Source organism: Thalia democratica, chromosome 2 (assembly GCF_965202585.1).
Source record: "Thalia democratica chromosome 2, ktThaDemo2.hap1.1, whole genome shotgun sequence".
Classification (NCBI taxonomy): domain Eukaryota; kingdom Metazoa; phylum Chordata; class Thaliacea; order Salpida; family Salpidae; genus Thalia; species Thalia democratica.
Window position 1 is genome coordinate 74,289,453 of NC_139166.1, and position 27,862 is coordinate 74,317,314.

A 27,862-nucleotide genomic window follows, 5' to 3' on the forward strand; every position below is an offset into this window, starting at 1 on the left:
TATGCCTTTTCTAAACATTCTATACACTTTTTTATAGTGTATATAAAAACAATAAAAAATACATGTTGCAAGCAGTAGCAGCATTCTAGTAGACCAATATATGTCAGAAAGAAATATTTAGGGCCTTCACTATATTTTGAAAAGTCCTTAACCACTCAAAATTTTATGAAAGTATTCATAAACCAGTACTAAAAGTTAATGAAGCACTTAAACTAAGGAAATCTAGTGTTATTTGTCAAATTGCAATTATCCAGAGAAATCCAAGAGATTGGGAACTTTGGAATAATTTTTTTTTAAAGTTTTTAATACAAACCTTAGCACCTCAACGTTTCATTGCATTCTTTTTTTTAAACTAAAAATTTCACTAGATTTCACAATTTTTGACAAAAAAAAGTTACACTCCATCCTTAAGTCCTCTAAAATTTATTTCTTACAATAATTTTAAATAAAGGGTATTTTTTTAATTGCCTATATTTTAATTGCTTAAAATATTTTTGAGTGTGTATTTATTATTATTTGTAGATATTAACAACACTAAGTAGTATTTAACAATATATTTTCATGTGAACAAGTACAGAAGTTGCATTTTAATAAAATATTTTTAATCCAACCGTGCTTTAATGTTAAGTAATAAACAAAAATGAAGTTATTTTATATATTACAAGTTATATTTGAATAAGAACTTAATTATAACTGAAGATCTCTAATAGTGTTAAACATTTCTTTGTAACAGAATTAACTTGAACAACACATTTCTTAATAGCTTTATCAAAAAAGTCAAAATTATAAGTCTTACAATTTGAAATTCATATGTTTTCAAGCTGAAGTTGTTTAAGATATTACTATCGTGTAGAAATTAACATTTGTCCAGTAGATTTTAGCCCAACAATTTTATATTAAATAGTTCAAATATTTTTCAGAAGTTGCAATAAAATGTTTCCAAGCCCAGCATGGTAGTTCAGACACAGTCCTGGGATTCAGATTTAGATTGGTTGACAAAAACAAAAGAAATGCAGCCAGAAAAAGATGAGAAGGTTTGAGCTAAAATTCCTGAATGATATCTTAAAATTAATTGTAAATAAAGGTGTTCTAGAAGCTTTTTTACAGTGATATGTTTGCTGTTAAGGGTTTTCAGTTTAAAATTATAATTTTGTAAGTGTTTGTTTAATGGTGTTCTGGATTTTTATTTGGCCTTCTGTGTCATTTTTTAAATATATTAGACTATAAAAGTCTCTAGCTAGTTTTCTTTAAAAAATTTAAAAAATTAAAAATTTTTGTGGTATAAACTAGCAATTGGGCTTTTAATTTAGTAAGAAATCATCAGTAGTGCGTTTTTATTGCTTATTTTACCTCATTTTTGTTTTTTTTTAGAGTAATTTTTTTATTGATTTCTAGATATATTTCAGAAAAACTGTGGCCCACCAAGACTTTTTTCTAATAAATAAGGCCTGCAAGTAATTTTTTATGTGAAAATTTGCCTGAACTTTTTAAAATGCTGCCGACCACTGAGATAGTTTATAATAATTTGCAGACAAACGTGAGCAATTATAATATGGTTTTACCTAAAGAGCTGCTTATCATTAAACAAACCTAATAACCTTCCTATCTCTGTATACATTATGTACTTTAGATTGTCCTTTTATTATTGTACCTTAGCAGTGAAACATTGGTAGTGCCAAATAAAAGCTTTTTCAGAAGGTATTATCATTTAGTATATGCTTTTTAAATTAACATGTTTTGTTTAATCTTACCTTTTTAAAATCATTTATATGAAAAGAAAAGATTTGCCTGAAAGCAAGCTTTGAAATATCAAATAATTTTTTATTTGACATTATTGAAAGTATTGGTGTTGTTTTTTAAGATTTTAGCAGGGTTGCTACACACTCTGGCCACTCAGGGTATTTAAAGTTTTTGGAAATCTCAGGATGACTTTGTATAGCTCAGGATGTTAATATTTTTTTAACACAGACTAACTCAAGGTAGTTTTGTTAAGTTTAAACACTTTTAAAAATCTCAGGCTAGAATTTTTTAGATTTTGAATGAAATTTAGTTGATTTAGATTCAATATTTTATTATTTTAATACAAATTTTGTAAAAGAACTTGGTTTTTTATGAGCTTCAAATGTTTTTTAAATTGTTTTTGTTTTTTAAGTATTTGAAAAAATTCATGGTGACTAAGTTTTTTGACAGTTTCTTGTGACTCTGGACAGTTTTGTTTGAATCAAAGAGTGGCAACTTCTGTTTTATTAAATTTAATTTAGTTTAACCTCAGTAACTTGGACAATAAAAGCTATTAGTTTTTTCAATGAGTTTTATCAAAATATATAGAGCTCTTAAATTTCATACTAGTTATTGTTGTTTTTTCATGGTTACATAACAATTCAAATTCAAACAACTCAAATTCTGACAATTCAAATTCTTAAAAAAATATTTAAAAGACTATATCGCAATAATTGTTATAAGCTTGAATGAAATAAAAAATACATGTGTAGATCTTATTAATATCTACAAGCCACTTTAAAAAAATTTTTTAGTATTATCTAAGATATTTTAAAATTACTAAAAATAACTATGTTTTTTACTTTCTTTAAGACGTATATCAAAAAGTATTTAATTTTTGCAAAAATAAAAATGTCCTGTAGATATTAATATGACCGGTATACGTATTTTTTATATTTAACAAATATACATTATTTGCTTATTTGTGGCCCTTTCAATTTTTTTTTAATTTGAATTGTTTGAATTTGAATTGTCTGAATTTGAATAGTTGTGCACCCTTTTTTTATGCATTAGTCTATACTTTCAGTCCTTATAGCTGAAATATTAATTAATACTAAATATTAACCACTATAGTAGAGTTTCCCAAAGTTTTCCCCTTGAGGGCCATGACACATGTTCAGGGCAAGGTTGCCACTCTTTGGGTCAAAAAGTCTTCCCTGAGTGACTAAAAACTTCCTGAGTAACCTTAAACTTTCCTGAGTTACCTTAAACTTACCTGAGTTTCCCTGATGTTTTTCAAATCCTTAAAAATGTTACAAGTTAATAAACTATTACAATGCTAATTCTAAGAATATCTAAGTACTAGCCGGAAGGCTTAAAACTTTCTAAACAAGTACTTAAAAATAAACAAAGTTAATTGTTTTGAACAAAATTTTAAAACTGGATTAACTAAATCTCATTCTAGATCTAGGAAAAAAAAATCCCTGAGATTTTTTAAAGTATCTTAAAATTTCCCTGAAATATGTTATTATGTTATAACTATCATAATATTTAAGGGTATAGGGGGGTCCAACATTTTTTTACTAAAAATAACATTGTATATTAAATGAAAGCTTAAAATACAAACTACAAGCCAGTTTTTATAGAATTAAAAAATCTTATTTAACTTTTGAGATATTGTAATTTTTATTAAAAGTTTCCCATACAAACGTATGGACTGCCAATTTTTCGGGGTCAATTTTCTTGGAAATTTAAAGAATCACTAAAAACCTATCTCCTCCTTCATTTTTTGAGCTAGAGACCTCAAACTTTCAGGAAACGTTCCTTTTGTAATTTAGAAGACTTTGACTGTTGAAATTTTGAAAATATTAAAAATTGAAAAAAAATCCTGCATTCAATCTCTTTGAAATTTAGTAATATACTTTCTGTGAAAATTTGAAGAAGATTGCTTAAAAAATGAAGAAGGAGATAGATATTTAGTGAAATGGTCTTTTTTTGCATTTTTAGTTTGCGCCTTCCTTTAGGAAACTATTGAGGTCACTGACTTTGCTCATATCTTAAATAATACTTTGATTTTTTTTTAAGAGGTTAAAAATGTCTTAAAGCTCAGATAAAACTCTATCAAATAAGATCTTCTTGTAAAAATCAAGGTGGACCCCCTATGCCCTTAATATCATAATATTATGTGGTAGTAATCATATAATAAATATATAATAAAATCATAATTAATTATTGTGATATAATATTAAATATAATATTATGATTAAATATATCACAATAGTTTAAAATTTTGAGCTAAAATTATTGTAGATTTTCTTGAAATATATTTTTATTTGTTTTATTTATTGCAGAAAGCATCAGTGGAAAACTTAAAGTCAGATGAATCAGTTTCAAGTTCACAAACTTTAGAAAGTGAAGAAAAAAATGGTGAGTTTAAAACATTTAATTCTAATAATTCAACTACTTTTTCTTTCATAAGTAGGAAAAAAAAATCAGAATTTGGCTGTAAGGTATGTGTGTTAGTATACTCAATTTATTTGTACTACTCTTCATAATTAAACTCTACCTTATTTAATTACTATCTTATAAATACTAGATACCACTTTATGTAAATCAGACAGGACAGTTTGAAAAATGTTATCTACTATAAAAAAGAACCGAAAAACACTAATATAAAACCTCTACTTCAGAAATATAAGTTACTGTTATAAACCTGATGTAATTAAATAAAACTTAAGAACAATTAAAGGTAAAGTGAAAGATTCTTTGAAAACTATAACTTATGTGACAACTATAAAATGTTAAAAGAACTCTTAAACAATTAAGTATTGTTTATAATACTTCTTATTTTTCACCCATATAGATACCTTAGTAATTTTGAATGCTGTTTTTATTAAGTAATAAGGGTCTAATTCTCAGTCTCTACTGCTTATCAAGAACATTTATCTTACAATAATGATAACATTTCTTATATAATTGCGTTCCGGATGACTTATTTTACATTCAAAATTAAAACAGTTAACATTCAACAATCAAACTTTAGAGGAGCATATGAAGAACAGGGTTGCCAAATAAGCTTGAATTTTGAACAAAATCACTAATTAACTTGGAAAAAACTGGATTTTTAAACAATTTTTACATGTTTAGTAGTATAGATTAAATTTGACATGAAAAATCTACCATATAGATGAAAAAGAATTGCCACTTTACCTGGAAAAACCTGGAATTTGACAATTTAGGCAAAATAACTGGCAAAACTTGGAATTGAAAAATTAAAAAAAAAACCTGGAATTTTGAACAAAAGTCTCTAAAAAATAAACCTGGAATTTAAACATTTTTCAGATGTTCAGTAATAGACTTTTAATTTTACTCAAAAAATCATCCTATAACTAATATTTTTTTGTTATCATTAAAATATTTTTTATTAAAAACATATTTAAAGTAGCTTTACAGTATCTTTTCAATGTTTTTATACTATTTAATACAGTTTTTTACCTTAAACTTAACTTTAAACTAAGAATAGACCCAAAAATGTGTACCTTTAAAAGCTGGGAAGAAGTTTGTCAAAAAAATTTGGCAACCCGGAAAGATGCATTACTTTACATGGCATTGATTGTTTTACAATTTTTGATGCATAGTACTTTTATAATTTAGTAGTATATTTATATAGCTGAATGGCATTGTGTTAATTAATATAAATGTAAAATTACATTTAGCACAAAGGGCTAAAAAAAAATTTAAATTGCTCTTTATGCTATATAAAGTATACTTTTGGTATAAATCTGTAAAACAGGGTTCACTTTTGTTTGTATCATTGCTGCTTATACTATAAAGTTGCTTCGTTTGACTTTTCTTCTCTAATTAAAAAACAGCTTTTTTAAATGTAATAACAGATTTTTATTTTCTTTTAAACATAAGGTCTACTACCCGACAATATATATTGATATTCAATTTTAAAAATTTATGTTAAATTTTTAATTTATCAAGACAATTTTAAAACTCAGTTGAAACTTCTACCTTTATCTAAATTATGTAACTTTAAATATCATATTATCATAATGTTTAATTACACAGCACTTACTTAAAAAAAATTATAATAAGAGTAGTTATTTCCTATCTTGTTAACTATGTAGCAAAATAATTGGTTTTTTATTAAGTTTTCTATTATTACTTTCATCTTTTGAAATATTCTTTCATCCTTTTTAAGAAATAAAGTTTAGTAAATGTTTTAATTTAACTAATTATTGGCACAAGGCTACTTGTATCAAAAGATGTTATAATAACTAGCTAAATTCTTTAATTTTTGCTTTCAAAAAAAAAAAAAAAAATTCCAAAAATAACTTGACACAATAAATCACAAAATATAATTTAAAAAAGAGTAAATAAAATAATGAAAACAAACTTCACTTAACTGATCTAATTTTGAAAAGCTTTTTATTTGAAAAGATCAAAAAAATGCAGCCTAATAATTGTTTCAAGTGTAGTTATTAAAAGGACAAATAGAACTATAACTAGGTTACAATTCAAGTTAAATGCAATTAAGTTAAGGCCATATTGGGTGTAGCATGATCTAATTTTGGAAAGTTTTATCTTTGATTAAATCAAAAAAAAAATTGCAGGTAAATAATAGTTTCAAGTGTAGTTATAAAAAGGACAAATAAAATGATAACTAAGTTAAAATTCAGGCTAAATGCAATTAAGTTAAGGTCATAGGGGGTCCACCTTGATTTTTGAAAGTTGATCTTAATTTATAGAGTTTTATCTGAGTTAACAGAAATTTTTAACCGCTTGAAAAAGTTCATAGTAGTTTTTGAAATAAAAGTAATCAAATTCAGTGACCTCAATAGTTTTCAATGGAAGGCACAAACTAAAAAGGGGAAAAAAGACCATTTCATTAAAAATCTATCTCCTCATTAATTTTTTAAGCAATCATCTTCAAGTTTTCACAGAAAGTCTATTATTAAATTTTAAAAAGATTGAATACAGGATTATTTTATTTTTGCAAAACAAAATTTTTATAAAAAAAACCACCTGTTTTTTGTTTTTTTATTTAAAATTTTAATTTTGATATTTTAAAATTCCAACATTCAAATATTTTTAAAATACAAAAGGAACGTTTCCTAAAAGTTTGAGGTCTCTAGCTCAAAAAATGAAGGAGAAGACAGGTTCTAACATAGACTTTGTTTGAAAGCTCATGTTGTATAGTATAAAATGCTTTTGTAAAACAGAAGATAAAATTTACTATTTATATATTACCAGTATAGAAAAAATGTTCATTACAAACGTGTTAGGAAGAAATATTTTTACTTTAATAATTCACTAGAAATTTATTTAATCCTCATTTCTTGAGCAATTGGCTTAAAGTCTTTAGAAAGTGTTTGTTGATTTGTAAGGAAAAATGCATTATAACTTTTTTTTATTCAACTGTAAAATTCAGCATGTAATGTAAGTTAATACAATATTTCAAGTGTCCTAAAAATAACTGAAACATCTTTGTATGAACCCTCCCCGGTTAGAGTTAAGCTAAAACTTTTTTAAGTACCTTTAGGACGTTTTTGATGAAACAAAAAGACTTAAATATACTCTACTTAAAATAAGACACCTTATAGTAAACTCCAGTAATTATAAAACTCCAGTGGGAGGTATTGCCCCCCAGGAGGTAATTTTGGCTATCATGGACCCAAAAAGTATATGGGTAATTACTAGTAAATGGGTGATAACTCATTGAGGAGGTCATTTATTTTTAAATTTATGCCAAGTAAGAAACTGTGAAAATAATTTTGGGTAGTCCTACCCTAAGCTAATTCACAGAAGAGAAAAAAAAATCATACAGTCCTTAGACTACCAAGAAGTCTTTTGCAGCAGACCATGATTGGAAAGGGTCAAATATACACAAAGCTACACTTTTGCACATAAGGAAATTTTTGCACCAAGATTCACTTTTACACAGACGGTCACTTTTGCACAAAGAGTCATTTTTGCACAAGAATAAAAAGAAATAAAACTAAAAAGTAGAAAAAAATAAAAAGATTCATTGCTAAAAAAATTTATTTACAGAGGGTAAAGGTTAGGGGTAACAGTGATAAAAAAAATTACCTAATAAAATTTATTATTAAAAAAAAAAAAAAACAAATAACGTATTAAAAACAAAAAAAAAGTATTGACCAAGGGTAAGGGTTAGGGGTTTGAGTGACAATAAAAAAAATATAAATTTAAGTTGAAAAAAAAAAGGTTTACCAACCCTAGCAAAAGTGTCTTCTTTTGAAAATGTCCCTTGTGCAAAAGTGACTTTTTGTGCAAAATTGTCTTCATACATATTTGACCCTTCGTGCAAAAGTGTCCCACCTTTGTGCATATAAGACTCATATCCATTGATGATCGGTCCTAAAGTCTTTAATCTGGCTAAATCAAAACTCTCCAAGTCAAAAGTTGCACCAACAAAGAAAATCCAAAACACCGATTACTTGCAAATGAGTTTGAGCTAAAAACCCATTTACAGTAGACCCTTTAAGACCAAAATTGATTTTTTATGATTAAAACCAAAACACTTTTTGATTAAAATCTGATTAATACAGAGCTCCCTGAATAATAACTTGTAGAAGGGAAAGAAGATTATTACGAAGCTTATTAAAAATTCATTAACACACACAGGAGCGAAGGAGGGGCAAGATGAGTACAACCCGTACGATTACTCGCAGGACGAGTTCGAGGACGACGCGGACGCGGACTACGAGCTGGACCAGATGAGGACGGAGGAGGAAAAGATGGAGCTGGAGGAGAACACGATGCGGAACATCATCGAGACGGAGGCCGACAACTACTCCGTGCAGGAAAAAATGAAGGAGGTTTGAAATATTTGCAATGTTGTTATTATTGTCATGCTAATAAGATTTGTTTTTGTACGGATGTTTATTTTTATACCGGATGTTTGTTGTTTTTGATAGGCAACTATTTTAGCAAAGACAAGGTAATTTTCTAATTTATAATTTTTTAATTGTTTTTGATGGTTTTTAAACATTACTTAAGCATTTTGCTGTTATTTTTTTTTTGACTGAATTCTTGTTGTCATATTTTAACAAACTTTTTTTTGATCTCCTTCAACTATTTATTTTGATAATTTATTTTTATAGAACATTAATCAGAGTTGCCACTCGTTCAGGAAAAGTCAGGAAAAATTTTAAAAAATTACAAAAGTCAGGAAAAAATGGGGTGTTTTGAAAAAAAGTCAGGAAATTTGGTAAAATTAAAAAAAAAGTCAGATTTTGTCAGTTTAAATTTACAAAATTCCTTGTTTTCCAAAGCCTTCAAATGGCAAAAATTTATTAAAAGTCTTATAAAAGTCGAAAAAAAATTCCAAAATTTTCCTAGATATTTACAAAAGTATTTAATTTTATTTCCAATGCTTTCATCAGGTATAAATTACTAAAATATTATTTACAAAAATTTTACATATTGAACAACTACCCTACTTGAACAAGCAGATTTTGTAAGCTTTTTAGTATTGATGATCTGTAGCAAGGACACTTCCATAGTGAAACTGTGATATATACACAAAAGTTTATATAGCATAATTTTCGAATTTTGTGTATTAAGTGTATTTTGTTTAAATAATTGAATTCTTTATAATTAAGCAGTTAGTTTAGTATTTTATGTAACAAGTTAATGTGTATACTTTACCTCTTTATAATTTTTTTTAAAGTTGTATAAATTTAAAATGTAAGTTATAAGAGCTTGATAAATTTTCTCAGCTTGATCAGTGGCAACCATGATTAATATATTACAGTTTTCTTTTCAAATATTCCTTTTTGGGTTTAACATATAAAATAATTATCCTACCTAAAATAACTCTTTTGTAGATATATTTCAGTTTTTTTACTTAAAGCTTTCAACTTAAATATGTCACATTATTGAAAATTTACATTGTGGTTGTTCGAAACAGGCCAACGAGGAACTGAAGAGTACAGAGGAAACTCCGTCGCGGAGGAGAAAAGTGCTGTTCAAGCCGAAACTGGTGGAATTCAAGAAAGACGAGGAAGAAGCAGGGACGAGCAGTGACGACAATGCCAGGTTTGAATAAAATAATTTTTATTTAATTATTTATGTAAATAATAAAAATATAAAAAAGTGTCTTTTCCTCTCCAAACTCAAAAAAATTTCAATCAGTTTAAACAAAACTATCACTGTTATACAAAATAAACTTTTTCAAGTTTTGTACAATTTATTTTGTTTTTTTATTTTACATTACTGACTTAGATTATATTTAAATTTAGTAGAAATAAACTTTGACTAAATTAAAAAAAGACTTCAAAGCATTATTCAATGTTAAAATTTAATAGTTTTTGTTAATGCAAATTATTATCATCTTTGCAACAGTTTACATAATTATAAAAAAATATATTCAGAGCCAGCGGTAGTAGACAGATTTCAAAAAAGAATTCAAGTAAAGAAAATACTAAGTTAGCTTTTTTACGGAAGTTTTAGTTTTGTTGTTAGATTTCTATTTTAGTTATATGACTGTTCTAGTCATTAAACTGAAATAAAGCTTTATATACACTCTGTACAATAGTTTACATATAGAATTATGTTTTTAACCGGTTATTAAATTGAGATATGTTTGAAAATTTTAATAACTTTATTACATTTGACTCAATTTTAAAAGCAAGCAAAAGTTATTTTGTAGACAGTTTAGTTGTTTAACACAGTATGTTTTGATTTAGAAACCAAAGCGTGTTTCGGAAGTTCATTTCTAAGTTGATGTGTCAGACCAATGTTGAAAACTAGTTGAAATTTTTTGTGTCTTATAAGTTGGTTGTTTCGTTTTGTACATTTAATTATTAACTGTTAACTAACTATTAATGTTTGTAAATTATTTGTGTAAATTTTATTCAGATAGATTAAGCTTTATGTTTTTAATTTATTGTTGGAGTTTAAACCTAGTGAAAATAATACTTAATTTGTTTTTTTTTTTTGCAGAAGTTTCTTTTTTTTTTTTAAGTACAGGGTTGCTACTTTACCTGGAGTCCCGGATAAACCTGGAAATTGGGAAATTTTGAAAAAAAAAACTGAAATTTTGAACAAAAATCACTAAAAAAACCTGGAATTTAAACAATTTTCACATGTTCAGTAGTAAAATTTTATATGACTCAAAAAATCTATGATATAAGTAAATATATTTTGTCATCATCAAATTTTTTTTTTTATTAAAAAAAAAATTAAAGTAGCTTTACAGTATCTTTTCAGTGTTTTATACTATTTAAAACAGTTTCTTACCTTAAATTTAAACTAAAAGTAGACCCAAAAATTGGTCTGTTGGAAAACTTGGAAACATTTTTTGAAAAAACGAGTGACAACCCTGTAAATAGTTTTTTTAGAAGGTTGTTTATACACATTTCTTTATTTTTTAGAATGAGTTTTACCTTCAAACCTGGAACTTGGTAATTTTTGAAAAAATACCTCGAACCTTAAAAAAAATTATATGCAAATAATGAAGTTTAAATGTTTTTGTTTAAGAAAATCTATTATTTTTCAAATGTTTGTTTTTTCAAAGCTTTATTTGTTATAGAACTCATGCAAAGTAGCATTGCAGTATCTTTTTAGTAATTTTGTACCACTGAAAGTATTTTTATACCTAAAATTTTTTAAGGTACAAAAATAATTCTACTTTAAAAAACCTAGAAGTAAGTAGTACAAGTTTTTGCATTTGCTAATTTTGTTTTATCTAATTTAAATTTAAAAAATAGATATAAAATAACATTGTGTAAAGTTTTAAACCCTCACTTCAAAAATTATCATTTTAAAAGTTTCAGGTTTCTCCACATTTATACAATAGTTTTATGTATGTACATAATAAACTTTATGTTTTAATTTCATACTTTAACTACTGAAAATCTTTTTTAAAGGCAATACTTTAGGTTGTCTGTTGAAAAAAAAAAAATTGGATTCTTATAAAAGTAAGTTCAGTAGCCAAGTTATTTTATAGTTTATATTTTGCTAATGTGTGTTTATTTTAGTACTTTTATTTTTTAGAGCTGAAACACCCGAGCGCAAAGTTCTGTTCACCGAAGATTTGCCTCAAGAAGAAGAAAACAAATTCGAAAAAAATGATAAGTATGTTGGAAAGAAGTATTTGTTACTAGTTTGTTCTGTGCTTGCTTTGGTAGGAGTTTATTGTTTGAAACGTAGAAAGTAATTAATTTATAGTCAATAGTCTGCTTTTACAACTTAAGCTTTTTAAATGTTTTTTTATTTTAATTTATTTTCTAAGTATTTTTTTTCTTTAAAATTATTTTCTTTTAAAGGAAGTTTAGTTTTTAAATCTAACTTATATTTATATGATTTTTCCTTTTTTTTTGTTATAAACTTTTTAGACGTCTCTCGATATTTCAAAAATCAATGCACTGTTTTTATTTATTATATCTTATTTTATAAATTTATGTACTTGTGACACTTTTTTTATTTGTACTATACAAACGCTCTTGAAACACAAAAATACTGCTAATACATTTGTACGAGAGCGCTTTGCATTATTGCGTCACGATGTGTGATTTATGTGATTTTGTCGTAATAAAACATCGTAATTTAGAGTTTTGTTTGTTTCACACAAATATTTGCACTCTAGTGTTTGACTTATAATTAATTTTTGTGTTTAGAAGTAGTTGTTTGGTTTTAAATTAACTTTTTATTGTACTTTAGTCCTAAACAGAACAGTGGTAGTTCTCAGCTTATGTAACCACAAGGAGACAAGTTTTCGAGATTTTATTTTATCACATCTTTTAAAACATTATTTTTATTTGTATGAAATATATTTTGTAAGTGAAAAAAAAAAAACGTTATTGGGTGAAGCATTGTATTATAATTAAAATCTGATAAAATAAAATCTCAAATAGTTTATTTAGAAAGTTTTTCTCATAAACTTTTTCATCAATTTACAATTAAAGATTTAAAAATTTATAACAAAAGCTGTTTAAATTATATTTTAGTCTTTAATTCAGTTAGTATTAGAATGTTTCAAAAACTATCAGTAGCTTCGTAATTTTGAAAGGTTAAATCAAGTGATACATTAGCTTTTTTATAAACAGTTGTTTCAAAATTGTTGACAGTACTTAAAACTGAAAACAAAAATTTCCAAATTACCATTTTGTAATACACTAGTTTTTATATATACAAACTATACATTTCTACATAGATTAATTACTGAAATAAAAAAAAAAATTTTTGAATTACTTTATAAAAAAAATATTTTGATATTGTATACGTAAAATTTTAAAATCTGATTTTTTTGTAAAAAAAGTGAATAAATTTTTTAGTTTAATACATACTAAATCTAATATTTTGCTTTTAAATTCGAAAAAGAACTGTTATTTAAAGTTTTACTGTATAATATAAAAACTAATCACACAAAATACAGTAAAATTTACATATGCTGTAAAGTAAACAGACTAGATTTTACATGAACTAGACTATAATTAAATGATATAAAAACCTTTCTATAAAACAACCTGTTAGACGTAGAGTAGTGATTTTGCTGTCCATTTTAAGAACTTGCATATTTTGTGTTTAAGATTCTTAAAAACGTTTTAACAAACATTTTATTAGAAATTAAACATATAAAAAAGAATGTTATCAGTATTTTCTAACTTTTTAGAAACTGTGTAAAGTAGACTGCTAAAAAAGTTTGTGCACACTTTATTGGATCTTTTTGAAAACTGATTTTGTAATCAAAACCGCCCTTTCTCATCCATTATTGTTTTAAAAATGGTTTAAAACTAGTAATGAAATAGAGTTTCATTAACAAAGATCTCACTAACTTTTAATTAGTCTTTAAAATGGACTTTTTGGTAACTACTTAATAATTTTTAAGTAGTTTATTTTTTTAACTTGATAAAATCTTTATTAAAAAGTACCGAATGCTACTTTAATAAACTACGGTTTCTTAGTATTAACTCTTTATGAGCAGCTAAACGTATTATTAACTGTATCCATGTACTGTTTACTGAGATGGTAGCTAAAAAGGAATACAATTTGTTTTGTCATAGTTAAAGTTTTCAATTTAAGATTTGATTCAAAATTTTTACTCAGATATGTTATTTTACTTATTGATTTTTTTACATAAAAATATTTAAAAAACATTTTTAGTTTTATACGATTTTTAGCTGAATCTGAGAGAAAAAGTTATTTAAGCTTTACTGGCAAGGAAATTTGACAAAATAAAATATTTTTTTAAAAGCAGAATAATATTATTTTTTTATCATCTTATTATTTATCTGCCATAGGAAAAATCCCTTACGTACTTAGAGTTTTATTAACTTGCGAGTTATTAATCAAAAGAATAAAGAATTTTTTTATTGACGCTTTTATTTTACGATAAGTTTTACAGACCATTTTAACAATAATTAATAATCTTACTTTTTACATTATTATCAGTTAGTTCACTAACTTTATTATTTATAAGAATAAAAAATTAAATTGAAAACAAAGTTACTCATATAATTTATCTCTTAGGTAAACCGCTTATCATATATATATATTTTTTTAATATTTAAGGTTTTCTTGGAGTCAAAAATTGTATGAAAGTTACACTTTCTCCAGAATATTACATTTAAAGTTTATTTATAAGACCTTATTTTACAAAAGTAAATTAGTTGCTAAAAGTAAAAATTTTCAAATAGACTTTACTTTAAATTCAAACATTTTTAATTTGTTTATATTATTGAAATAAGTTCTTAAGTTACTCGATTTAAAAAAATGTTCAACGCTAAAAAAAGATTTTAACCTTTCTAGGGAAAAAGATAGAGAGTAAAACTAAGCAAACAAAACTATAATTATTAGAGTTATTTACATTTCTTGAACGTTTCAAGTGCCTTTATTGTGTTTTTACAAGTATAATAAACTTTGATGAAAGTATGTACTAATATTGGTAAGCTATTTTTGTTTTGCAAAAAAATAAGATTTCCAGAAGTTGAAATTAGAACTTACAAAACTTTTTAAACAGTTTCTGTTCCTTAAGCAGCAAATCAAAAGACCTAGCTTAAGTTCTAATTTTATTAAGTTGTAGGAGCAAAAAAACAGGCTTAAATGTTTAGTTAAAACTATCATCAACTTAAAGCTGTAGGCTTTAAATATGCAATCGTCAAGCTTAATTATGGTGATATTCTGTTTGCTTAAGCTTTATCTTAATACTTTCATATTTGATAAACGTTACTGTACAAGGTTATAAAGTGTTTTACAGCGCCTCAAAATTAAAGTTCTAAATGTAATTATTAAGATGTCAGAATTATTGCAGTTACTTTTTTCGAAAAAAAGTAAGCATTCAAAATCATACATTAATTAAACATTCATAACCCATTAAAGCCCTTGAGGTAATGCTTAAAATTATGAAAAAAAGCTTTTGACTCAGCTTTTTTGTATCACCTTTTTTAAGTATACTTTCTACAATAGTTTGGTTACTTAACTGTTGGTAATTTGCAAAACATAAACCTAGTTGGCAATATGTTACAATTTAACTTTTATTTAAAACTTTGGTGTATACTAATTTTAATATTGGTTCTTTATTATTCTTAAGGCTTTACATTCTAAGATCATACGACATCAAAGGGTTTAAATTCACTGGTTTTATCTACTACAAAAACATGTAAAAGACCACAAGCAAAGTATCTACATAAAAATCATTTAAAGCGCGCAAGCACACTTGAATAAGAACGCAAAATTGACAAAAGCGCAAATAAAAGCTACTGACGACAGCGCGTCGTAACTATAACAACTCTTTTTGTTTGCTCTATTGCTGGTTCATTGTTCGGCGGTGAAAGTTAATTGTGTTGTCACACACGCCAATGGCTTGTTGCGCTTTTCTTCTTTTCAGCTAAACAAAACACATGACTTGCTTTCAATCAAACGGCGGTGCTTTTCCATTTGACACTTTGGAGAGACGGAAACATGAATTATTTATATCGGGCTTTGGCATGCTCTAAAGTCCTTAGTGTGATTTAAAACTTTGTTTTAAATATTTAAAGCTCTATTTTTGTCATAAGATCTTTTCAAACTTGACTGAAATTTACAATTTATTCCTTTTATGTTAGGTTTCAACGATTATTGTCAAAATGAACTGAATAGTTTATATTCTCTAAGTGTAAACCACAGTATATTTTTTTAATTGTGCTTTTATGTTCCAAAGAAAAAAGATATACCATAGGCAAAAAATAAAGACTTTTAAAAAAACCTAGTTAAAAAAGCTATAGTCTGTTTCAATGGGAATATTAAAATCAAAAAAATATTGTTTAAGGATTTGACCTATATAAATTAAACTAAAAAACAGGAATAATATAACGTATAGTTTAACTTGTAAAGTAATAAGTTGAATAAATATATACTATTTTTATTTTAATTATGTTGTTTTTATTTAGGTCTGAAACCACTGAACAGAAAGAATATGACACAACAAGCAACCACAGTGACGTAACAAACGAAGTTAAAAGTACACTTGACGACGTCACGAATGAAGTAGTGAAAAGCGCTGACAGTGATGTCATAGACAAAGCAACAAGCAATCATAGCGACGTCACTGATGAAAAGAAAAGCACCGAGAGTGTTGTCACAAAGGACGTGGAAAGTACTCATCAAGAAACTACTGATGAAAAGAAAAGCACCGAAAAAGAAACAAAAGACGTTGATAGTACCCATAATGGCGTCATAAGGTCTCATTCACCAGCGATCAGTGATGTCAGCACACTGGAAATTGATGGAACGAAAGTCAAAAAGACAGAGAAGGTATATTTAAAAAAATATCAACTTTACATTTAAGTCGTACAATCTTAGATGTTTTTTTTTAATTTAACTATTTTTAAAACATTATAGAAGATTATTAATATTAAAATTTGATATGTTAAAATAAAAAAATGATTAGTCTCTTTATTTGATTTTTTATATTTGTAATAAAGTATGATATTGATTTATTTATACTTGAAGGCTAAATCGATATCTTTTTCTAACAGATCTATTTAAAAATTAAAAACAAAACAGATATAAAAAAGGATAGTGTTTAAAAACATTTATATCTAATAAATTGTTTAATTTTTGAGGGAGTAAAAAGTAAAGTTTATAAAAGTTTTTTTTTAGAAGAGTCTATTTATTAGTTTGGTTCATAACATTATTAGACATTTTAATTTTATTGCCACTGTAAAGTATTAGTCTGTAGTAGCCAAGTTTTCTATAACTTTCATTTCAAACAAAAAAGTTGTTATTTATTTTTTAATCTTGGTGTTGGCTTATTTATTTTATGACAAATTGTAAACTTTCAAACCTGATTTTTGATGTTATCTTTCAAAGCTTTTTTGTACTTAGTGTTAATACTTTACAAAAAAGAGTTTTCTTTCAAAAGTTAGGTTTGAAAACAATTAGCACCCATTTTTATTAATGAATTGATGTACTAATAATTTTACATTTTGCGTATTATGTTTAGTATACAAAAGTATAACAAAATTAGATACATGAAACTATCTTTTTCTGGTAAGGAACTATAATTTATTGTTTGGTGTTAACGATTTGTTAAGAACTAGTGGTTTTTTGCACATAATCGCTTTAATATTATTCATTAGATGGTAAATTTATAATACTAGTTTTACTTGTTCAACTAGAAAAATGATATAACTTATACAAAAGTATTTGTTTTTTTTTTAACAAATTGCAACATAATGAAATAAAATGTTTACATATTTTTGTTCTCAAAGGTGCTCGTAGAGAGAGATGGAAAGTTCCAGCTGGTAGAACTTCGCGAGTTAGAGGCCATTCTACCTCCCCTGAAAAACACCAACAACAGTTCAAACAAGAAGCCAGACTTGTCAGAAGTAGTCAGCTGTGGAGAAAAAAGTAGCCCTGCGAAAGAGGTACAAGTAAGCGAAGAGAAAGATTTTAGACCTACTTCTGCTCCTGTTAAGAAGCATACTCCAAAACCTCCCAAGTCTAGACCTAAATCAGCACACTACAATGCTTTCGAGCACCGAAAATTTAAGGTTAGTTTTTGTTTGGTGTATAAAAGTTTTATTTTTTAATAATAATGTAAACGCATGATATCGACAAGCTAAGTACAAATTTGAGCTTTACATTCTGTAAATATTCAATTCTGAAGTTGTTTAACACTACAAAACTTGTATTTCTATTAAACACGCAAAACCTCAAAAACTGGGCTTAGAACTAATTCAAAAAACTTAATGTGAGAAACTTATTTAACTGGTTTAGCACAATTATTCTCTTGAAAAGATTGTAATATTTAAAAAATAGAGGTCTACTACAATTTTTTTTAAAGTTTCGTTAAAAACCTTGGCTTCTGTAACACTTAAAGTAAACTTTCTATGTGTTTCTAATTACTTATATACTAATCACTTCTCAGGGGTAGAAAAATTGCCGCCCGCGAAGAATTTTTTGCGTATAACACACTAATTTATACTAATTAAGTTAGGTTTTTTGATAAAAACTTTCAGTTAGTGCTAACATTTAATAAATAATTACAAATAGTCCTCTTTTATTATTTATATTGTCAAACTTTAGTTTGAAACACTATTTTTATTAATTAATGCAGTATTTTTTTAATAACTGTGGCCTGCGAGCAACTTTTTCCAGGACAATCTAATTGATTAATTATAATGCAGGCCGACCTTTGTACTAAAACAAAGTACAATGAAAACAAATCATATAAATGCGAATTCAAGTACTTTTAATAGCAAGATTGTTTTGAACAAGAAAGCTTTTTAAATGAAATAGTTTTTCCCACATATTACGTCATAATTAAAAGCTAAAATAGTCTTAATCAACTTAAGAGTAAAAATATTACAATTTCATAGAAGCAAGAAAGACCTATAATGTTTTTATTATCTCATTGATATTTTTGTTCAAGAAACGCAAACTATAAAAATATAGAAAATACAAAAAATATGGCTGAACCTGCTGAGCCTAATGTTAGTTTTGTTACTACTTTTTAACATTTAGCAACGTCCAAACTTATATAACAAAATTTTAATGAGGTCTAAAAAGTCAAAGTAACACTGTTTTAGAATAATATAAATAACAATTACTAATTTTTAATCTAATAATTTCAGAATGTTAATAGTAAAACTTGAATACCAAAATACAAATATTTAAACTACTTATTTATTAACTTAAATTTAAACCCTTTGTACTAAATGAAATTATTTATATTGAAACTGAGGTTGCTTTATTTGTTGAATGTTTTATATGTTTAATTGTTATGCTTACATTCTCTAAAACTTTTGTTTTAACAACTTTAATGTTCTTTAACATAAGAATGATTATTGTTTATTGTGATTAACACTATTATACTTTTAAAGTATGGAAATTGTTAGAGTATAAATGTCTGTAAATGAAAGTTATGTTTTTCGCAATTTGTTTTCTAAAATTAAAGAAAAATAATAATTTTGTGAAAAATTATGCTTTTTGTTTAAATACTAAAACAAAAAGGTGTTTTAAGTTTTCTTCAAATTTAATCAACCGTTTTCACATTATAAGTAAGTACAAACATTTGCTTAACCATCATTTTAAATATCAACTTAGTAATAAACGGAGCAGCTTTTTACAAGTTTTATAAAGGTATTTTAATTTTAAAAATTCATTGTAACATTGTTTTACAAGAAAAATTTTTAAAACCAAACAAGTCTCTATGCCATTTTATTTTATGCATTTTAAACTGTCAATTGATAAATAATGTAGTTCTTTTTTGTTAACCGTAAGCAAGTAATGTAATAATTGTAATAATTGTTTTTATACAATTTTTACAAATAAAACTAATACACTAAGGGTCTTAGGTTTTTTATAAGAGATGACCTGTTGCTTAACTTGTTGAAAGCTTAAAATGTAGTTTAGTTGAAGAGCCTTGGAGAAAAAAAAGTATTGTATATTAGGGTAAAGCATGGTTTGCACAGTTTTTCATTGTAACATTTCACAAACTAGATATTTATAGATAGCTAGTTATAAAAAGACTAAAACCAACTAATAACTTGATTTAATTTTGTTACTTTACCAATTTTTACAATTTTATAACGCATCTTTAAAAGGATGTTAGCTTTATTGTAAAGGTTGTTGACACAAATTGTACTTTTCATCATATACATTTAAATAACAACATATAATAACATCATATCTACAAAAGCTAAAAGAATTATGTATTTTGTAGATACTGAATCCTGTTTAAAAAGTACTGTACATACTTTAGAATAAACTTTTTTTCTTGTAAAAGGCGATTTAAAATTAAATCATTCGGACATGCAAATATAGTTATAATAACGGTAATAACTAATTTAACAATATTCCTTACGTTTTAAATAAAAACGATTGTAAACTAGAGTATTTATCTGTTAAAAAAATACATTCACAAGAAAAAAAATCACCAAATTTTTTAATACGACTGGTTAAATAGGATGTATGTAAAGTTTAAACTTTTCTTGAGACTTTTTTGAAGTTCTAAACAAATGTAAAAAACCAGCTTTGAATTTTAAAGAAGCTATTTCAATGTCATCTACTATATTTATTTACTTATTTGAATCTTTAGTTTTACTGACTATGCTAGTATTATCTTTTACATTTTTTCATAAAAGGAACATTTAAAATTGCTTTTGAAATTTTGTATATAAATAGCTGTATAGTTTACTGTCCAGTATACTTAGATTAAAACATATACCTATCTTAAAATTAACTAAGTATTAATTACGTTAATAAAATTAATCAAACTAAAACATTGAATGATTTATCAAAGCTATTTCAATTTTTTTGATTAAATTAATATACCTAATATTATTTGTTATAGTTTACTAGTACTGTATTGAGCTTTATTTAAAATTTTTGTAAATTACCTCTATATAACTAAATCATATAGTCCGATACTTTCCAAGAAACTTTTGTTAAAGTTTTAAAGAACATGCACTTCAATATGAAAACGTTTTATTTGTTTGCTTTTTAAAATGTTAGTTATTGAGCATATAAAAATCTAACTTTAAAAAAAAAAAGCTTTATTGAAATAACATTGTTTGTAAAGTGTTGGTTACACTACAAAACTCATTTATGAGTCCTTGAAAGAGATTAAACATTTTAAGCTAAAGCTTAAATACTTTACTTTTATAAGTAGTTTTACCATTACATAAGAAGAGCATGAAATTTATTTGAAAGAAATTGATGAGTTATATTAAGTAAGAAAGTAGAAATGATTATTAAATTAAATGTACTTAATAGTGTTGGCAAACTTATCAGCAAAGATAAAGATACACTAAATCAGTGTTACTAAGTTATCAAATATATATTAAATGCCGAATACTAATGTTGACTTTTATAAATATTCTAAAATATTATTTGATTCAAAGGGTGTACATTGTGCTTTTGGTACAGTCTAATTTTATAGAAAGAGACCGTTTTATAGTATGATTATAATATAATCAAACAAATTCCAAATCGAATTTAGTTCTATGTACATATAATATTTAATAAAATTTGTTCTAAAACTTTTACTTGTGTTATTAAAGTATCTTCTGTTTATCAAAGTTCTGTAGTTTTACTGTTTGGTTTAGAAAATACTTAACTATATGAGAAGTAATACAACTAAAGTCGGTTCAAAACTGTGAATTATTTTCACACATTTGTTTGAATATTCATGTGTACTTTAAATACTTAATTGCTGTTAAGGTGTTTAATGATCTAATAAACTTATATGTAAATTTTTACTGGTACATACAGTTGTTATGTTTTTAGCAAAATCAAATATACCAAAGTAAGCCGCTTTTAAATTGTTTAAACTAAACTGACTTAAAATAAAACTTATTTCAAAAAAGTATTAGTTGTGTTTTATGACTCTTTTACCCTGTCATTTTATATCACCATTATCAATATAATTACTTTATTCTTAAATATATATTCTAAATTTTTGCCTTACAGTCATTGTCCTTGAAAAGTTTGCTCAGAGTTAAACAATAAAAAGTTATAGTTTTTTGAACGAGAAAAAAAATAGGCCCAAAATATTTGATCCAAGGACCTTGTGCACAAAGAACCTTTCGGTTATTGAGTTGCACACCACGGATACCTTTTAACGTTTTGTCCAGGGCTTTGTGTTGAATTCATTAAAGCTTTGTTTTAATATAAAAACTTTTATCAATAAAAAAACAGCAAAGTAAAACACGTTTCCATATATTTCAAACTTACTTGACTGTTTACAGCTTATAAAACATCAAACGGTACTTGTTTTGGAAACAAACTTTACAAACCAAATAAAATACACATTTTTTATAAACTAACCAAGAAAATATATACAATTTAAGAATTTTGTCCTCCAATTCAACAATTGTTATTAATCACAAGTTAAAACACAAAACTCTCTCCACAAGAAAGTCTTTTAAAATAAAAAAAAATTCAAAAATAATAGCTCCATAAGCGACTTAAAGTAATGTTGTAGACTAAAATTTATTGAAAAAGAAAACAATGTGTCCTAAATTATTCAAATCTTTACTTGATGTTACAAAAGTTTTTAGATTCAAAGGAGTAAAGAAAAAAGTTACTTACAACAAACGAACATTTAGCATACTAGAAAAATTATAAACTTTTTGTCTGTAAAAGCATGAAAAAAGATTAGAAAGTAGTCTTTAAGACAAAATAAACAAACAAAAGTTTATAATCTCTGTTGTCTGGTAGAATTGGAAAATGGAAAAAAAAAAAAATATTCTTAAGGCACAAAATAACAACAATTTTTTACCTCTCCACAGAGAAAGTCGAACCAGCAGACGTTCGTGTACTCTCCGGAGATGAAGGAGGTCATGAAGAAGCGGGCGGCGGCGAAGAAGCAGAAAGAGAAGGAAGAGGAGGAGAAGATGCGCGCGGAAGAGGAGGCGAAGAAGCAAGCGTCCGCGGAGGCGTGGAAGGCTTGGAAGGCGCGGAAGGATGAGGAGATCAAGCTCCAGAAGCTCATGATCAAGAACGACGAGGAGGAGAAAAGGAAAGCCGCCGAAAAGGTAAAAATAGATATAAAGTAGTAACTGTTTTTTTTTTGATATTTTTCAAAGTAAATAAAGTTTACAGTTTGTACATTAAAAAGTAATTAGAGCAAGGTTTAGTTTTTATAAGATATATTAACAAAAAATCATAATAAATCAGCACATTAGCTTTAAATTAAAAAACAAAGCTCTTGAACTTCCATTCAATATTTTATTATAATTTTCTTCTTAAAATTAAAGTAGTTTGAAATAGTTTTACTGATTTTCCGTTCAAATTTTAGGTTGGGATGAGGGGCCTAGCTTGTTAAAAAAAATGAATATGTAATTTTAAATATTCATTTATAACCATATGTACACAAGCATATCTTTTAGACCATAAAATTCGACCTGGCTATTTAAATTAACATAACTTTTTATACAGCTGTATTTTAGAAATAAAAGGTTGGAGCTTTCGGTGAATGAAACAAAAATAAAAACAACAACACATTTGATGATTTTGTTGTTCGTCAGACTTTATAATGATAAAAAATAGTACTTGACCTCAAACTGTAAAAACCTAGTACAAATTAAAAAACATGTTGTTTAATACAAAAACTCCACAGGACCCGAGCGAATCGGCGAAGGCGTACGAGCGGTGGTACAGGATGAAGGTGGCTGTGGGGAGGAAGCAGCAGAAAGCTTTTGAGGAGTATCAGGAGGAAGAGGAGAGACAGTACAAAGTGAGGTGAGGGAGTTGAAGTTTAAGTTGAAAACTTATTATTTAAAACTTAAAAAAGGCAAAACGCGCTTTGGGCGGTAATAAAATGAAATGAAGCGAGAAGTTGGTGTTAGTGCTGCTCTAAGCAGCTTTGAAACTTACAACAAGAATACTGAATGTTCGGTCAAATTTCACATGTCAGGCAGCACAAAGTGAGGCGAGAGGGGAAAAATATTTAGTTCTCGTGAAGATATTTTTCAATATAAAAGTGTAATCGCATTTTAACTTCTATGCAATTGTATACAATTTAAAAAAATAAGTATTCAAAAAACTTTGTTACGAAATATCGAAAAACTACGCAGGGCAGGCCTTTAAGAGTCTATACAAATACTAATCAAGACTATCACACAAACTGGAGGTTTTTACTTAGATTTATGTGTTTTAGTCGCTACAAATACAAAGTTTTCTCAACTTATACAGCCTAAATTAAAATTTCTTATTTGGTTTCTAAAAATTTATACAATTTAATGTTACGCTTAAATATTCCTCTTTAAATTAATAAACTTATTTTTAAAATTTTATCTATTTAAATTGGTCGCTTTAAAAAAAAGTTAGTTAATTTTCAACAATTATAATAGTTAAAGGTAGTAAACATAAACTATAATCAGCTTCGTTAAGAAGTTTTAAACTAATGAAAACATTTTTTACAATTTTCATAAAGTTTTGTTCTTCAATTATGTATTGCAGCTTTTTATGCATTCGATTTGCGGTTAAACGCTCACTTCCGTTTTAATGCATATTGCAACAAGGCAAGTTTTGCATAACTTGTAACAATGCATGAAAACTTGTAAACTTATGAAATTAAACAATGATAAAGAGCCCTTGATATATACATTTACGTCAATTTACACTCGTATTTCTCAAGGGCAATTAAGGTTATTAAATGAATTTTTCGGTAAATTCCACAAAAGAACCGGTTTGAAAAGTACTCAAAAACACGTAAAAGCAACTTTAAGAGCTGTTGTGTTAAGTTTTAATAATTAACTTAGCATCAAATACTGTTATGCAATTGCATTAATGGATTTTAATTATAATTTCAATTGAGCCTAAAACTTATACGCTTAAAACATTTAACCATGTTTAATTTTATTTCGAGAATATATTCAAAAGTATGTTACAAATAAAATTTCGAAAAATATTCAATCTAAAACTGTACATTTTCATCAATATATTTTGTTCAATAAACGTTTAAATGTTCAATTTTCTTCCTTTTTAATGTATACGAAGTTAATCTAACTTATGTACTATGGCTTCTAACAAGAAAACATAATAAAATTTACTATGTACCAGTATAACCGTCAGTTTTGAAAAACATTAACTACCTTGAATCTTACAAAATTAAGCGGCTTTAAATGTAAACTTAATCAAATTTTTAACCAGCAAGATTCACAAATAAAAGTAAGAGGCACTTTGAACTTGAAATTAAAACAGCAGGTGAATTTTCGCACTCAAAGCTCAGTAATTTCGACTATAAACTTCCAGCATTTTAAAACTTTATCTGCAAATCAGGTCTCGAACAAAAATCAAGGTAATTTTAACTAGTACAGCTTTGTTCCTGAAAAGCAAACAAGTAATAAAAACAGCAGGCTGAAAAGTGTGCTAAATTGTCAATATTTTCTACAAAAACAGAAAAAAATATAATTTTCAATACAAAAAAAACTCTTTTCTGAGATTCTAAGGATCCATAAGTAAAACAACAGGATAAAATTTTCTCTAAAATCAGGATAGCTTTTAGGGAAAAATACCCAAAATCCATTTCTCCTTTTATCTCTAGAACGAAGGGGGAGGCCAACCGGGCGTTCAGGTGCTGGCTGCGGAGGAAGGACGCGGAGATGAGGCTGCAGCGGGAGCAGGACGAGCTGCTGAGGAGGGAGAGCAACCGGATCATGAGGAAGGAGAGGAAGGCGAGGAAGATGCTCGAGCAGATCCAGATGGCGTCCGACCTGAAATACATCGACGCCTACTACTACCACTGTTGATTGGGGAGAGAAGATTTCTAAAAAGATCTTTTTACAGATCTCTAGTATTTGCACCGTTTAATGGTACACACAATAAAATAAAATGAATTGAAAATATTTTGTGTACTGTCTAAACTTTTAACCTCAAGAATAGTTTTGTGTCAATTTTTCGTGATTTTTTCTTGTAAACGTTTAGATAAGCATACTTTTTTAAGCAATTAAATTAACTCAATCTTTTTCTATAAAAAATTCTTTGTTTTTATTTTCAAGCGGAACCTTAAGGTGTTTTTAATTGTTGAATTTTTACTGTTTGTAAAATATGCACTAAAAGTTTTGACCAAATGTTGTTTCTTTTTATTTTTGTGTTTATACTACACTTATTTCGGTATGTAATTTACAACAATTTTTTTTTGTTTTTCGAAGACTGAATTTTTTTTTTCTATTTGCAAAAAAGTACTAAAAGTTTTTCTGATGTAAAACTAATGTTTTGTTACTGTGATTTAGATTTGTTCGATGTTAACTGTGCTTTCGTTTACCTATATGTTTCAATCTAATTAGCAATTTAATCACGTTAAATAATGATCTTTTCATTTATTGTTATACTAACTATTATAGTTTTTTGTACTTGCACAATTTTTAAATAAAGTCACACTTTTTATACTAATTTATGTTTTTTTTTTTGCTAGTATAAGGTATTTTTTAACTTGTTACTTTGCAACTTTTCAAAACCACCTTATAAGCTATTCTAAAATAAAAATTTTAAAACTTGAAATTTTTTTAAACATTTAACTGCTTTTAAAATGTTTAATACAGTAATTAATAAGGTTTTTTTTAACTCTAAAGTTCTATTGATATAAAAGTCTAGTATGAGGTAAAAAATAACAGTGATAGGCAATTATGAATTATGACAGAGCTACCAGCAAAAGTGTTTAGGAGAATCGTTTTTCATTGATATATTCTAAGTTTTTTGTTATGCTTAAGATTTTTGTTATGTTTCAATTGTTATTGTTTTAGTCAGGCGTCCGACAGGTACAGTTTTGCTACGTAAAAGTTTCAGGAAAACACTGATACATGTGAACATTTGTAAGTAGATATTGTCAGTCTAGTGAGCTTAAGTTTTACTTTTTTTATTTTTTTTTTACCATAACTAAAGTTTGTTTAACTTATTTAAAATACCACAATAAACTGTAATAACTAAAACCCATTTGTAAAGCGTACTTATTGTTAGCAATAAACTTCATTTAACTAGCGTAAGTAGATAGTCTAGGTAAAAATACAAGTTTTAAGTGTCAAATTTTTATTAAATTTACATTGTTTTAGTAACTAGGATGTACTAAATACTGTTAAATACGCAGTTTGTACATATAAATACAGCATGCTAGTGTGTATAGGTTTTTTCCAAAGCAAAAAATAACAAATTAGAAAAAGCTTTTTTTTCAAGCGTACTTTTGTTTTGCTATAACAGAATAAGTTTTATAACTTCTTGACCAGTAATAATAATCTAAAATGCGTAAAAAACATATAATTCATAATAGTTTTGTTTTTGCACATTATGTGCATATTGCATAATAGTTTAAGTGTGCATATAGTATTTTTAGCATACTACTATTTCGTTTTGAAGTTTTTAATACGACTAACTTTGAGATTTCAAAAAAAAAATTGAAATAAAAAGTATTATTTTTTAGTTAAATCTATGTCAAAGCTTCAATAAGCAAAACATATTTTCTTAACTTTGATATATTTAGATAATAACTTTTCGTTTTTTTGTTGTTTGGTCTCTAAAAACTTTTACTTCTTTCTTTAACAAAATTAATAAATAAAAAAATATTTCATAAGTTCAAAAACAACCAACTAATTACTATTAAGTTAGACCGAACGAAGAATATTTGCTTTTAGAGGGTCTACTAGTGTTTTACTTAAATATAAAATCTTTGCACATATTTTTTTAGTTTGTTTAAATACATAACAAGAAATGAGTTTTAGCTATGTTTTGTATTTATATTAATATTATTTGCATTAATTGTTATAATCATTAAAAAATTATGTTACTTTACTTTCAAAGTTCATTAATGAAGTTAAACAGAGATTTAGCAGTTTTAAAAGATAGCTTTACCGTAGATTCCTATTTTTTTTTACAAAATTCAAGGCAAAAACAGTATAGCTTTAACATTTTTTTTTCAAACTAAAGTTAGAACTTCCATTTCAAACAAGCAAAACAAATCTTGCAACTAAAAATATAAAGAAAAAATCCCCCAAATAGAGACAAGGAGCAGTGCCGGAAGGCGTACCAGTGCTGGCTGAGGCGGAAGTCGAGGGAGCAGCGGAATCAGAAGGAGGACAACGAGGCGCTGAAGCGGGAGGCGCTCCGGGTGATCAAGGAGGAGCGGAAGGCGGCCAAGATTCTGGAGACGCTCCACAAGGTGCAGGAGATGAAGTACGTCAACTACTATTAG

The 27,862-nt window shown here is 26.4% G+C and overlaps 1 protein-coding gene across 1 annotated transcript; it reads left to right on the forward strand.

Annotated features, from left to right (window-relative positions):
• The first annotated feature begins 918 nt into the window (after positions 1 to 918).
• On the forward strand, positions 919 to 27,862 carry LOC145828939 (uncharacterized). The gene is made up of 12 exons (XM_082936684.1): positions 919 to 1,034; positions 4,071 to 4,146; positions 8,371 to 8,564; positions 9,659 to 9,786; positions 11,746 to 11,826; positions 16,119 to 16,482; positions 17,442 to 17,723; positions 22,467 to 22,712; positions 23,297 to 23,418; positions 25,226 to 25,425; positions 26,623 to 26,632; positions 27,670 to 27,862. Exons 1-12 carry the CDS (start codon positions 951 to 953, stop codon positions 27,860 to 27,862), a joined length of 1,980 nt encoding a protein of 659 aa, XP_082792810.1. The 5' UTR covers positions 919 to 950.